General features: G+C 45.5%; 1 protein-coding gene across 1 annotated transcript in view; it reads right to left on the bottom strand.

The window, feature by feature from the left end:
• Window positions 1-14581, bottom strand: part of f5 (coagulation factor V) — a 43268-nt gene that overhangs the window by 5286 nt on the left and 23401 nt on the right. Inside the window, exons 15-17 of the mRNA XM_060928764.1 lie at window positions 715-883; window positions 384-620; window positions 84-300 (exon numbers count right to left, since the gene is read on the bottom strand). Of these exons, the coding sequence (XP_060784747.1) occupies window positions 84-300; window positions 384-620; window positions 715-883 (623 nt within the window). The remainder of the gene's footprint in view (window positions 1-83; window positions 301-383; window positions 621-714; window positions 884-14581) is intronic.

Genomic DNA, 14581 nt, shown 5'->3' with positions numbered 1-14581 from the left:
CTATACTTGGTTGATTTGTATGAACTAATGCTCAGGGATTAAGAAAATCAGCAACAAAAACACTAAACAGCTCCAGAAAATACCATAAAATTTGATATTGTTATCGAAATTTGGGTCCATCGTTGCTCTTTTGTTTGTCTTCTTGAGAATCTCCCAGTTTTCCTTATAGTACCAGCTCTTGTTCTCATCAAACATCATAAAAAGTAAAATAAAGTCTTGTCTGTCTACTAGATTTTTAGAGAGGGTGCCGTTGCTACAAACCAGAAGAGGCCCGATCAGTCCAGAATGGATATCGCGCTCCTGCATAAACAAAATCCAAAAATCATCTTCATGCTAAAATGCTTTTCATGATACCAATAAGGCAGTCTGATATTTGAACTTACAGGATTTATGCCAGAGTAGTAGGCCCATATTCGGCAGCCAGAGTCACCGTTTAATGGCCCCACTTTGTCATTTACTGTCCAAATATATGTAAAAGTTTTATTGGGTTGAACAGCATCATCGTACTTGTACCAGTAAGGTGAGCCATCTTCATAATTCAGCCCCTCCATATTTTTGCTATATGACACCCCATTTGCATGTAATGAGTATGGGCGGCTGGCAAGATTCTTAAACACTACCTAGAGTGAAAGACAGACTCATTAAGCTTAATGTAGATTTGAATTATCTTTGTAGTCCAAAGTCCAAACATTTCATTCAGTTAGCAGATCTTACATATATGGTTTCACCAACTTCAGCCTTAATGACTGGACCCATGATGCCAAGATGCTCATCAGCTTCTCCACGAGAGTCTGGGGTTGTAAAGGAGCTGTCCAAATATGACCTGAACAGCACTTTCTTGAACAGTGTAGGCCTCTCCTTCACTGAGGATTTATCTTCCCTCCTTGAGAGAAGAACAGCAGAAACAAGGTAGTGATTCAACCAAAAGAACCATAAGGTACACTGTTTGTGAAAAGTCTGAGGATTTCAGCTGAAAATCAGGTTCATTGATCTTTTTCAGTTGTCTTTTATATAGTCACAGTTTTGTGCAACTTTTACATTTCTAAACTTGAATTTTGAACTCTTCTAAATTTGAATTAAGTGTTTATTCAGGAAAGGGTCAAAGTGTAGAGTCCAAATATTTTAATGCCTGGGAAGATATGCAGGGTGATATATATATATATATATATATATATATATATATATATGGGAGAGCGGGGTAAGATGAGCCAGGGGGTAAGATGAGCCACCCCCTGTTTCTAAGAAACAGTAAACAAATGTGACCACATTCAAAGGGGGGGCGGGACCATTTACTTACACTTGTGGAGAGGAGCACCACATGTCAAACTAGGTGAGGGAGATATTTATAAAAATGTGTTTTTGTGCTTTCTAAGTCAATTCCATGTTTGTCCACAGTGAAGATGATTTAGAGAAGACAAAAGTAGAATAATATTTAGACACATTAGGGTTAAGTTAGTGGCTTTCTAAGCTATGACATGAATGCTAATAAAAATAATTTTGATTAGCCTAATCCCCTTTATTAGCATTTTTCTACAAAATGGTGGCCACGGGGTAAGATGAGCCATTAGATATGGGGCAAGTTGAGCCACTGGCTCAACTTACCCCATTGGTGGCTGAGCTTACCCAATATGGATGACACTTAAGTTTTCACATTTACTGGTCATATATGACAACAACAACAAATAAACATGTTAATATAAATAATGTGTTTAAAAGGTTTTTAATAAATAAAATAATGCCCTCTGTTATTACAGGTGTGCATGATGCCACACTCATACAAAAGAAAAACAGACAGGGCCGCACAATCCCGTGCAGTTTTGGAGAGAGCCGCAGAGGAAGTCAGGAAAGGCAGGCCTATTCGGGCTGTGGCGAGGGATATGCATTTGGACAGGATGACTCTGACTAGGTTCATTGAAAAGATAAAGAATGGAGAGGTAGAGACCAAGTTGGTGTAAGTGCATTACTTCATTGGCCAGATAATCAAATTGGATGTCTTCGAAATAGAGGCAAGATTTCTCAAAAGAAGCTGGTCATGCCATGGCTCTGCAAGAAAGCCAACCTTTGTCTTCAAAGAGAAAGATGAGGCTGTCCTGTCAAGACAGGATATTGTGAAAAAATTGCCCCGCCCCTTTACTGTTGGTGGGACAGCACGGAGGGAGAGGCAAATGGTGTTCCCTTGCAATTTGAATGCTTGGAACATTGAATAATGATGAAATGATTGAATGATTGATGGAATGATTGCTGCATGTTTTAGCAATGTTTTAACCTACTGAAAGAAATAAGATTTTTTGGCACTGCTCTACTGTTTTAGTAATTTCTATAATATAGTATATCTCTCATTCCCTCTCTAACCATCCCTCTTTCTATGCATATCTCTCTCTCTGTCCATCTATCTATCCCTCCCTATCCCATCTCGTTCTATCACCTCTCTCTTCATCTCCCCTTCTCTATGCAACGGCCCTATCCCCCACTTGATTGACTTGACTTGATTCATTGATTGCACTTCTAATAATAAAAGTTGTTTACTTTGTTAACCTAACATGTTTTGTGTTGGCTCAATTTACCCCACACAGTGGCTCATCTTACCCCGTGCATGGGGTAAGTTGAGCCACTTGACATTTTTTTTTCAAGAGGTAATATCACTCTAACCATAAGAGCTTATCAATTATTTTTTGCTCAGATAGTAACAGTACACTTTGAAATTTGGTATGGTGTGTAGACTGGAAGCAAAAATGGCTTTAACATGTAGTTATGATGAAAAATGTAAAAAGTGGCTCATCTTACCCCGCTCTCCCCTATATGATTTTTTTTTTTTGGTGATATCACGAGAGCCTGGCTGGCTCTCGGTGGGACCCTTCAATCAGTGCAAGGACACAAGTTAAAAGAAATCTCATCTCATCTCATTATCTCTAGCCGCTTTATCCTTCTACAGGGTCGCAGGCAAGCTGGAGCCTATCCCAGCTGACTACGGGCGAAAGGCGGGGTACACCCTGGACAAGTCGCCAGGTCATCACAGGGCTGACACATAGACACAGACAACCATTCACATTCACACCTACGGTCAATTTAGAGTCACCAGTTAACCTAACCTGCATGTCTTTGGACTGTGGGGGAAACCGGAGCACCCGGAGGAAACCCACGCGGACACGGGGAGAACATGCAAACTCCACACAGAAAGGCCCTCGCCGGCCCCGGGGCTCGAACCCAGGACCTTCTTGCTGTGAGGCGACAGCGCTAACCACTACACCACCGTGCCGCCCTTAAAAGAAATCAAGATTTTTAATGTATGCCAGGAAATTAAACAGAAAAGGTAACTCAAAATTCAATGCTCAAACGAAGATGGATTCCCAAAAGTCAACTCAAGCAATGTCTCTGGCTTTAGAACAACAAAATTATAGGCAGGTCTCCTTTAGTCCAATATCCCGTTCTCAGAACAAACAATCTTCTGCCTTACTTTGAGTCCAGTCAACAATCCCTGTAGTCTTTAGCCCGGTGGCAGCGCAGTAGCAGGCATTCATAACACAGGGAAGTATTTCAGTGCAAAATCCTTCAGGTAAGAATCCCAGATAAGCTTTCCAACAAATACTCTGCCCAGCAGATTCCACTCAGCAATGAGAGTCCACGAACCTCTCTCCTCCAGCTTCACACTGAGAGTTTTAAACCCTCACAAAGTCCTCTTACTCATTAGGCCCTCATTGGTCACAGGTGTGCTGCCGTGTTGTGTGCTGAGGGGTGAAGTTCCTAACTCCACCACCAGATGGAGTTATAGCTGCCAGAATTTGGAGCCATCTGCGTGTAATGTAGCGCCCCTCGACGACACAGCCTCTCGGGACATCACACATCTCACCCCCCCCCCCGGGACTGACATCCTCGTCGGGCTGAAGGTTGCAAAGAGGATGTCTTGCCGGGACAGGGCGTCCGCATTGCTATGGCACCTGCCAGCCCTGTGAACAACAGAGAAGTTAAACACTTGCAAGCTTAGAAACCATCTGGTAACCCTACTGTTCGTCTCGTTGTTCTTGGCCATCCACTGTAGAGGGGCGTGGTCAGAGAGCACCATGAAACACTGGCCCAGGAGGTAATACTGTAGGGATTCCAGGGCCCAGACAATGGCGAGACACTCTTTTTCGACCGTTGAGTAGTTCTTTTCTCTGGGGAATAGTTTTCTGCTCAGATATAAGATGGGATGTTCCTCACCTTCATGTACTTGAGCGAGTACAGCCCCCAGTCCCACCTCTGAAGCATCCGTTTGCACTACAAACTCCCTCTTGAAGTCTGGTGCCACCAGAACCGGACTGGAACAGAGCGCCTGCTTCAGGTTGATGAAGGCTGCCTCTGCCGCGGGGTTCCACTTCACCATCCTTGAGTGCTGTTTAGTTGTCAGATTTTTCAAGGGTGCAGCAATGGAGGCAAAATTGGCAATAAAACACCGGTAGTAGCCGGCTAGGCCCAAAAACAACCTCACCTGCTTCTTGGTGAGGGGTTGCGGCCAGTCCTGTATGGCCCGCAGCTTCGCCTCCTGGAGCTTGACTAGTCCCTGGCCAATGGTGTACCCCAGGTAATTGGTTTTACTGAAGGCCAGTCTGCATTTTTTTGGGTTCGCCGTCAGACCTGCATCTCTGAGGGAATCAAGCATAGCTTGTACACGGGGTAAATGACTGTCCCAATCTGGACTTTGAATGACCACATCTAAAAATGCTGCTGCATACCTCTTGTGGGGAGCCAGGACCCGATCCATTAAGCGCTGGAACGTGGCCGGCGTTCCATGCAGACCAAATGGGAGCCGTGTGTACTAGTAGAGACCATCTAGGGTGGCAAAGGCCATCTTCTCCTTTGACGCCGGGGTCGGGGCACCTGCCAGTATCCTTTTGTCAGGTCCAGAGTGGTGAGGAACCAGGCATGTTCTAAGGAGTCTACTTAGTCATCAACACGGGGCATAGGGTATGAATCAAACTCTGACACTTCATTCAATTTGTGATAATCATTGCAGAATCTCACCGACGTGTCTGGTTTGGGAACCAGGACGATGGGGCTTGCCCAGGCACTTTTGGACTCTTCGATGACTCCCAGCTCTAGCATCTTTCTCACCTCCTCCTGGATAGCCACCTTGCGAGCCTCCGGCACCCGATAAGGACGCTGGGTCACTGTTCGGCCCAGGACGGTGCGGATCTCGTGTTGGATCACCTCTGTGTGCCCAGGGAGTGAGGAGAAGACGTCTCTGTTGAGTCCACCAGCTCTAGGGTCATCTGCCGCTGGTGTGGGGATAGGCCTGGCCCCACCTGAACCTCCTCTCTGGCGGGTTCTTTGGACTCTGTCAGGGGCAAACAACTGAACAACGCCTCCCTGGCATGTCATTTTTTCAAGAGGTTAACGTGATATATCTGCCCAGGTTCTCTTTTATCAGGCTGTCTCACCTTATAATTCATTTCTCCTACCTGCTCGATGACCTCATACGGTCCTTGCCAGGTTGCCAGGAACTTACATTTCACGGTCGGCACCAGGTCCAGCACTCTGGCTTAAACCCTCTCGGCTGGGCAGGTCGGTTGTAGGAGGCCTGCTGTTGCCGTTGAGCAGTCTCCATTTGTTCATGCACCATCGGGTAGACGGCCCTCATTCTCTCCTTCATGGCCCCGACATGCTCGATCAGGGTCCGCTGTCTGCAGGGTTGCTTCTCCCAAGCCTCCTTGGCAATGTCCAGCAGCTCTCTGGGTCTGTAAGAAAGCAATAGTTCAAAAGGTGAAAAGCCAGTAGAAGATTGGGGTACCTCTCGTACTGCAAACAGCAGGTATGGCAGCAGCTGGTCCCAATTCTGCCCATCCTCTTCCATCGCCTTCCTCAGCATGGACTTCAGAGTCCAGTTGAACCATTCGACCAACCCGTCTGTCTGGGGGTGGTAGACAGATGTTCGCAACTGTTTGATTTTCAACAGGGCACACAGTTTTCATCACCCGGGACATGAATAGAGTGCCTTGGTCAGTCAATATTTCTTTTGGAATCCCCAGACTGGTGGAGAGGAGGAACAGCTCCTTGGCTATCTGTTTGGAGGTAGCCTTCCTCAGGGTGATGGCCTCAGGGTACCGGATCGCATAATCCAGGATGTACTGATGCCCCCGGGAGCTTTTTGGCAAAGGACCAACTATATCCAGGCCAATCCTCTCAAAAGGAGTTTCAATAATTGATAAGGGGATGAGCGGGTTACGGTATGGGGGTTTAGGCGCCACCTTCTGGCATTCCAGGCAACAACGGCAGTAATTCTATTTCCTTGTGCACTCCAGGCCAGAAGAACCGCTGTAAGATCCTTTCTTTTGTCTTTTTGACACCTAGGTGGGCCCCCAGGGGATGTGTGTGTGCCAGGTTGAGCACAGTCGCCCGGTGGGGCTGTGGTACCAGGAGCTGTTCATGCACTTCATCATTCTTCTTCACCACCTGATACAGTAGGCCCCGTATAATTGCGAAATGGGGGTACGTAGGGCTGGCTCTACCCCCTAACAGCACACCCTCTAGCACCTGTACATTTTTCAAGGCATTTGCAAGTGTGGGATCCTGCAACTGGGCAGTACCATACTGGCCTGTGAGAGGGGGAAGCTCCTCGATACTAGGGGCGTCTTCCTCGTTGGAGCTCGGAGAGCTTTCTGGGGCCCCATTCTCTTCTCCGGTCTCCAGGCCAGTCTGTGTCAGCCTGGGTGCCTGTCATCCCTGCAAGGGCAAAAGCAGGGATGCGGGGTTGTGCGGGTTGTACTTGTGTGGTTGCAGGAGGAGTCTTACCTCTCTGACTGCAGGGTACCCAGGCTGGCCTCTGCTGGGCCTCTCTCCACAGCAGGTGGAAGGTTGGGCAATCTCACCCAATCAGATCGGGGACAGGGAGGGAATCAACCACTCCCACCCTCATGTGTATAGTCCCCCTGGTGGTGGTTATTTTTAGTTCAGCGGTGGGGTACTCTTTGGTGTCCCCATGGATGCAGGAAACTGGGAGAACTTTGTCAGTGGTCAGACACGATGAATCCACCAGGTCCTTATGCACCAAGGTGACCCGACTACCCAAATCTAACAATGCCTCGACATCATGGCAATTCACAGTCACTGGGCAGGTGGGGGGGGGTTGATCTGGGGGCCTGTCTGCAGCCCCGACGAGTGATGCAAACAGCTGGGCGGAGGATGAGCTGGAAGACCCTGCAGTGGGCATAGGCTCGTCCACCGGGTTCCCACACTGCCAAGACATATGTCCCCTGCCCCCACACCGGAAGCATTGTCGGGTGTCACCTTCACAAGGAATCCTAACCGGACCTGGCTGGCTTCTAGCTCCCCCGGAACATAGCCAGGTCCTGCTGTGGCTGGGCTGGAGGACGTGGTGTCCACGATTTTTGAAGGGGAGGGTTCTGCTTTTGATTCATCGGACCTTGGGATGGTTTCCCGCTTCGCCTCAGTCCATCGGGAGGGGGCTGGACCCCTTAGGGTTGTTGGGGTGGCCTCCCCCTTCCAGCAGTGGGGGCACAATCCTGGGGTCCTTCCTGGAAGCACGAAGCATTTCTGTTGTGGCCTGGTACTCTTCCACAGCTTCAACCGTCAGTTCAGCTGTGGTTAGGGCTTGTTGGCTGATGAAGTGCTTCATCTCGTATGGCAGGGCTCGAATGTAGTGATCCATGACAACGGCCTCCACTACTGCAGCCGCTGTGGTTTTCTCAGGTTCTTTTTTTTTTTTTTCATTTTTTATTGAGGGTTACATTAAATATCCATAGATAACATACATGGCCCTCAGAAAAATAACTGGCAAAGATGAAATTAACACCATCAAAAAGGTAAATAAAATTAAAATTCTATCTATTTAAAAACAATATCTAAGAGTGACAATTCTAAAAAAATGATGTCATACTCAGCCTTCGGCTGAACTCGATGGGCAATTTACACAACTTCATGTCACGCGGTAAACTGTTCCACAATTTCGCCGCACTAAACCTAAACGATTTCTGACCAAATGATTGTCTACATTTTGGGAGAATTACATTACAGCTACTGTTCCTGGTGTTCTTTTGATGAATCTGGTTATAAACTTTGAACTTTTCGCTGATGTAACCAGGCGCCTGACCGTTCAAGGCTTTGAACACCACCTTCACTTTAGCGCATGCGACTTTTTCTTTGAAAGGGACGATATTCAGCTCATCAAATAGGGCCTTCGATGGTGCATCCCATTGAGCATCCAGAATAATCCACGCAGCTCGCTTTTGTAGACGTAGCATGGTGTCACTGATACTCACTGAAGAATCTCCCCACACTACCGCACCATAGTCCATAAGAGGCTGGATCACAGCATTATAATAACTAATTCTTGCTCTTTTATTTAGAAATTTTCTTGTCCGCTTTAACAAACCCAGTCTCTTGGATATCTTTGCAGCCGTTTTCTCGGAATGAACCGCCCAAGAAAGTATGTCATCGAAATGGATTCCGAGTAACTTGCTGGTTTTAACACTGTTGATAAGATTTCCAGAGATTGTTACAGCAAGGGACTCGCCTTCCGTCTCCAGCTTACTGTGCTTAGGTCTACTGCACACCAGCTTGGTTTTAGTTTTCTCAGCATTCAGTGCCATTTTGTTGTTTCTTGCCCACTTATCGATAAGCGAAAGATCTTCCTGTAGCAACGCTTCCACTGTGTGGATATCACGTCCTGATGCAAGTTGTGTAGTATCATCTGCATAAATGTACATGTTGGTCTTCTTCACGTGTAGAGGTAAATCATTTATGAAGACAATAAACAGCAGCGGACCCAATATCGACCCTTGTGGGACCCCAGATGTTACAGGAAGAGAGCTGGATACCTTTCCTTGGACACTAACTTTCTGCAAGCGCCCTTCCAGGTATGACCGGAACCATTCTAAGCCATCTCCTCGCGATTCTGGAAAGTTCGGGCATCTGTGCACGGGGAGCCTGGTCTGCTTGAAATGTCCAACTGTGGAAGCGTTGAGCCATACCGAACTTGGTGAGCCCATGTCTGCTGAGGATCTCAGTCTTCAGAGCATCATAGTTTGTAGTCTTATCAGGGGGTAGGTCTCGGACAACGTTCAACGATTCTCCCGATAAGAATGGGGCCCAACAGTCCAACCCACTGCGCCTTGGGCCATCCTTCCCTAGTGGCCATGGCTTCAAAGGTGTGCAAGTATGCCTCTACATCATCTGTAACCCCCATTTTGGTGATAAAGTCACTTGCCTTTATTGGGCCAACACTCCGAACAGCCATCTTCTTCTGTAGCTGCAACTCCTCTGCCTTCAGTTGGTTGGCTTTCCTTTGTTCCTCCAGGAGGGCTGCGCTCACCTGCATTTGGGCCTGCTGGCCTGCGATAAGGGCCTTCAAAACTTCCTCCATCTTGTTATGCAGAGAGCCTATAGTTAGCTGGGAAAATGGATCAATCAAATGTTCAGTGTCCTCCTCACACATGCGCTAGTATGAATGATTGAAATGCCCACATTCTCCACCATATGTGATATCACGAGAGGCTGGCTGGCTCTCAGCGGGACCCTTCAATCAGTGCAAGGACACAGAAGTTAAAAGAAATCAAGATTTTTAATGTATGCCAGGAAATTAAACAGAAAAGGTAACTCAAAATTCAGTGCTCAAATGAAGATGGATTCCCAAAAGTCAACTCAAGCAATGTCTCTAGCTTTAGAACAACAAAATTATAGGCAGGTCTCCTTTAATCCAATATCCCATTCTCAGAACAAACAAAATCTTCTGCCTTACTTTGAGTCCAGTCAACAATCCCTGTAGTCTTTAGCCCAGTGGCAGCCCAGTAGCAGGCATTCATAACACAGGGAAGTATTTCAGTGCAAAATCCTTCAGGTAAGAATCCCAGATAAGCTTTCCAACAAATACTCTGCCCAGCAAGTTCCACTCAGCAATGAGAGTCCACAAACCTCTCTCCTCTAGCTTCACACTGAGAGTTTTAAACCCTCACAATGTCCTCTTACTCGTTAGGCCCTCATTGGCCACAGGTGTGCTGCCATGTTGTGTGCTGAGGGGTGAAGTTCCTAACTCCACCACCAGATGGAGTTATAGCTGCCAGAAGTTGGAGCCATCTGCGTGTGACGTAGCGCCCCTCGACGACACAGCCTCTCGGGACATCACACACGGTATATAAAATTTAGTACTCTGATGAGTATTATTCTATCCACATTCACTGGATATGAGCTATTGCACGCTCTGACTGGCTACTCTACTACTAGAATATCAGCTCATATGCCATGAGTAGAGAAAAACAAAATGGTGGAGTATGTTGCTGAACCAACTGAGGATGAAAAAAAATTCTACTAGGAAACAAAAACCCCCAAAATATGGATAGTAAGAACATATTACATAATATTGATAGTAAGAACAAATCTTTTTGTATTTTTCAAGAATTATTTTTATAGCATTTTTCACAAATTGCTACTGTCATTTTGCCAGTTTGTTTACATTCTAAGCGGAAATGATTTTGTTGGACGTTTTGCATAAAGTTTTTATTTATCAAATTTACAAAAAATAAAAATGGGCGGCACGGTGGTGTAGTGGTTAGCGCTGTCGCCTCACAGCAAGAAGGTTCTGGGTTCGAGCCCCGTGGCCGGCGAGGGCCTTTCTGTGTGGAGTTTGCATGTTCTCCCCGTGTCCGCGTGGGTTTCCTCCAGGTGCTCCGGTTTCCCCCACAGTCCAAAGACATGCAGGTTAGGTTAACTGGTGACTCTAAATTGACCGTAGGTGTGAATGTGAGTGTGAATGGTTGTCTGTGTCTATGTGTCAGCCCTGTGATGACCTGGCGACTTGTCCAGGGTGTACCCCGCCTTTCGCCCGTAGTCAGCTGGGATAAGCTCCAGCTTGCCTGCGACCCTGTAGAACAGGATAAACCGGCTACAGATAAAGAGATGAGATGAGAAAAATAAAAATGCTCTGTTTCTCAAAATCCAGTGAATGTGGATAGAATAAAACAGTTATTCCACTCAATCTCGTCGTACATGGCTATGCGCCTTGTCAGCTATCAGCTCATGTTCGACTTGAATTTGTGGAATAACTGTTTTATTTGTGGAATAACTGTTCATATATATATAAAATCTCATTATCTCTAGCCACTTTATCCTGTTCTACAGGGTCGCAGGCAAGCTGGAGCCTATCCCAGCTGACTACGGGCGAAAGGCAGGGTACACCCTGGACAAGTCGCGAGGTCATCACAGGGCTGACACACAGACAACCATTCACACCTATGGTCAATTTAGAGTCACCAGTTAACCTAACCAGCATGTCTTTGGACTGTGTGGGAAATCAGAGCACCCAGAGGAAACCCACGCGGACAACATGCAAACTCTGCAGAGAAAGGCCCTCGTCGGCCATGGGGCTCGAACCCAGACTTTCTTGCTGTGAGGCGACAGCGCTAACCACTACACCACCATGCCATAGTGGTGTTGGAAGTTTGTGAACCCTTTAGAATTTTCTATATTTCTGCATAAAATGACCTAAAACATCATTAGATATTCACACAAGTCCTAAAAGTAGATAAAGAGAACCCAGTTAAACAGATGAGACAAAGATATTATACTTGGTCATTTATTTATGAAGGAAAATGATCCAATATTGTATATCTGTGAGTGGCAAAAGTATGTGAACCTTTGCTTTCAGTATCTGGTGTGACCCACTTGTGCAGAAATAACTGCAACTAAACGTTTCCAGTAACTGTTGATCAGTCCAGCACACTGGCTTGGAGGAATTTTAGCCCATTCCTACGTACAGAACAGCTTCAACTCTGGGATGTTGGTGGGTTTCCTCACATGAACTGCTCGCTTCAGGTCCTTCCACAACATTTGGATTGGATTAAGGTCAGGACTTTGACTTGGCCATTCCAAAGCATTAACTTTATTCTTCTTTAACCATTCTTTGGTAGAATGACTTGTGTGCTTAGGGTCGTTGTCTTGCTACATGACCCACCTTCTCTTAAGATTCAGTTCATGAACAGATGTCCTGACATTTTCCTTTAGAAGACGCTGGTATAATTCAGAATTCATTGTTCCATCAATGATGGCAAGCCATCCAGGCCCAGATGCAGCAAAACAGGCCCGAAGCATGATACTACCACCGTGTTTCACAGATGGGATAAGGTTCTTATGCTAGAATGCAGTGTTTTCCTTTCTCCAAACATAACGCTTCTCATTTAAAACAAAAAGTTCTATTTTGGTCTCATCCATCCACAGAACATTTTTCCAAAAGCCTTCTGGCTTGTCCACGTGATCTTTAGCAAAAAATTTTTCTCCCCCTGCATCAAGACCACAGTTCAGATCATCAATTAGAATGTTTTTCTTCCCTAAAAGAAACTGAATTACTTTCATTAATCTCGGCATCAAAAGCCTCAACTTGCATACTTGATCCCTTACCTACATGTCTATTCAAACAGATAATACCTGAAGTAATTGAACCGCTTCTAAAAATAATAAATTCTTCTCTTACGATTGGCTATGTACCCAAATCCTTTAAACTAGCAGTTATCAAACCCCTGATTAAAAAACCTGACCTTGATCCCTGTCAGCTGTCTAATTATCGGCCAATATCAAACCTCCCCTTTATCTCCAAGATCCTTGAAAAAGCTGTGGCACAGCAGTTATGCTCATATTTACATAGGAATAACATCCATGAAATGTATCAGTCAGGATTTAGACCTAATCATAGCACAGAGACAGCTTTGGTTAAAGTAGTAAATGACCTGTTGGCCTCTGATCAGGGCTGTCTCGCTGCTTGTGTTGCTTGACCTTAGTGCAGCATTTGATACCATTGATTATTCCATTCTTCTGGATAGACTAGAAAATGTTGTGGGAGTTAAGGGAACGGCCCTCTCCTGGCTCAGCGCTTATTTAACTGATCGCTATCAGTATGTTGATATAAATGGTGATATTTCTAGATGTACTGAGGTAAAGTTTGGTGTTCCACAAGGTTCTGTCTTGGGTCCACTGCTTTTTTCTTTATATATGTTACCTCTGGGTGATGTTATTCATAAACATTGTATTAGTTTCCACTGTTATGCTGATGACACACAGTTGTATGTTTCTGCAAAACCTGATGAGAGACACCAGCTTAATAGAATTGAGGAATGTGTAAAGGACATTAGACACTGGATGCTTATTAATTTCCTTCTGCTTAACTCTGACAAAACTGAAGTACTTGTACTAGGACCACATGCAGCTAGAAATAAGTTTTCTGATTACACATTAACTCTGGATGGCCTTTCTGTTTCTTCACGTGCAGCAGTAAAAGACCTCGGAGTGATTATTGACCCCAGTCTTTCATTCGAAACTCACATTGATAACATTACCTGGATAGCTTTCTTTCATCTCAGAAATATTGCTAAGATAAGAAATTTAATGTCACTATGTGATGTGGAAAAACTAGTTCATGCTTTCGTTACCTTCAGGTTGGATTATTGTAATGCCTTACTGTCTGGATGTTCCAATAAGTGCATAAACAAGCTCCAGTTAGTTCAAAATGCAGCAGCAAGAGTCCTTCCTAGAACTAGAAAATATGACCACATCACCCCTGTCTTATCCACACTGCATTGGCTCCCAATCAAATTTCGTATTGATTATAAAATACTACTATTGACCTTTAAAGCACTGAATGGTCTCGCACCACAGTACCTGAGTGAACTTCTGGTCCTCTATGACCCGCCACGCCTACTTAGATCAAAAGGTGCAGGCTATCTGCTGGTACCTCATATAGTGAAGGCTACATCAGGGAGCAGAGCCTTTTCTTACAAAGCCCCACAGTTATGGTAGCCTTCCAAGTAGTGTTCGGGAATCAGACACAGTCTCAGTGTTTAAGTCTAGGCTGAAAACATATCTGTTTAGTCAAGCCTTTTGTTAATGGTGTTTATGAGGTAAAGGTGTAGATCTGGAGGGTCCTCAGACATAGAGTGTTTTGGTAAACTGGGCTGTATGGATGCTGTCAGTCCCCACTCGCTTGCTCACTCGAGTTTGTTGACAGTGTAGTGGCTGGCTGCTTTATGTCCTGGGGCTCCCTCATGCCTGTGTTACCTTCTGGCTCTCCCCTTTTAGTTATGCTGTCATAGTTAGTTGCCCTCAGTTGTACTCAGTGCAATATGTATACTGTTCCTACTTATTTAGGTGACATTGGGCATACCTAACAACCTGTGTTTTCTCTCCCTCTCTCTCTCTCCCCCCACCCCCATTCTGTCCCTCTGAGTTACATGTTTGTCCTGGGATTGAGATGCTGACCTCTTCTGCTCCTCGGACCTGCTTGATCCATCCTGGTGCCCTGTGTCTGGTTGGAGTCTCATCACATCACTCCTGTGGAGGACGGACCCATGGGGACAGTTGAAAGTCACACTTGGAGGACGCTCTGGACTCTTACAGTAATGCTTTTATGGCTGAAGACTACAGTTGACTTGCTAACTTTAGGACTGCAGTTGTCATTAACAGTTTTGCACTCAAGTTTCCATCAATGAAGAGTTTATAACATCAACGAAACTGACTTCATGTTAAAACTGTTAATATTACAGTATAGTCATGCTGTCTGTTGTTGCCCAAATGAGGATGGGTTCCCTTTTGAGTCTGGTTCCTCTTG

This window comes from Neoarius graeffei, chromosome 9 (genome assembly GCF_027579695.1).
Source record: "Neoarius graeffei isolate fNeoGra1 chromosome 9, fNeoGra1.pri, whole genome shotgun sequence".
In the NCBI taxonomy this organism is placed as follows: domain Eukaryota; kingdom Metazoa; phylum Chordata; class Actinopteri; order Siluriformes; family Ariidae; genus Neoarius; species Neoarius graeffei.
This window is presented reverse-complemented; position numbering and strand designations above follow the sequence as displayed.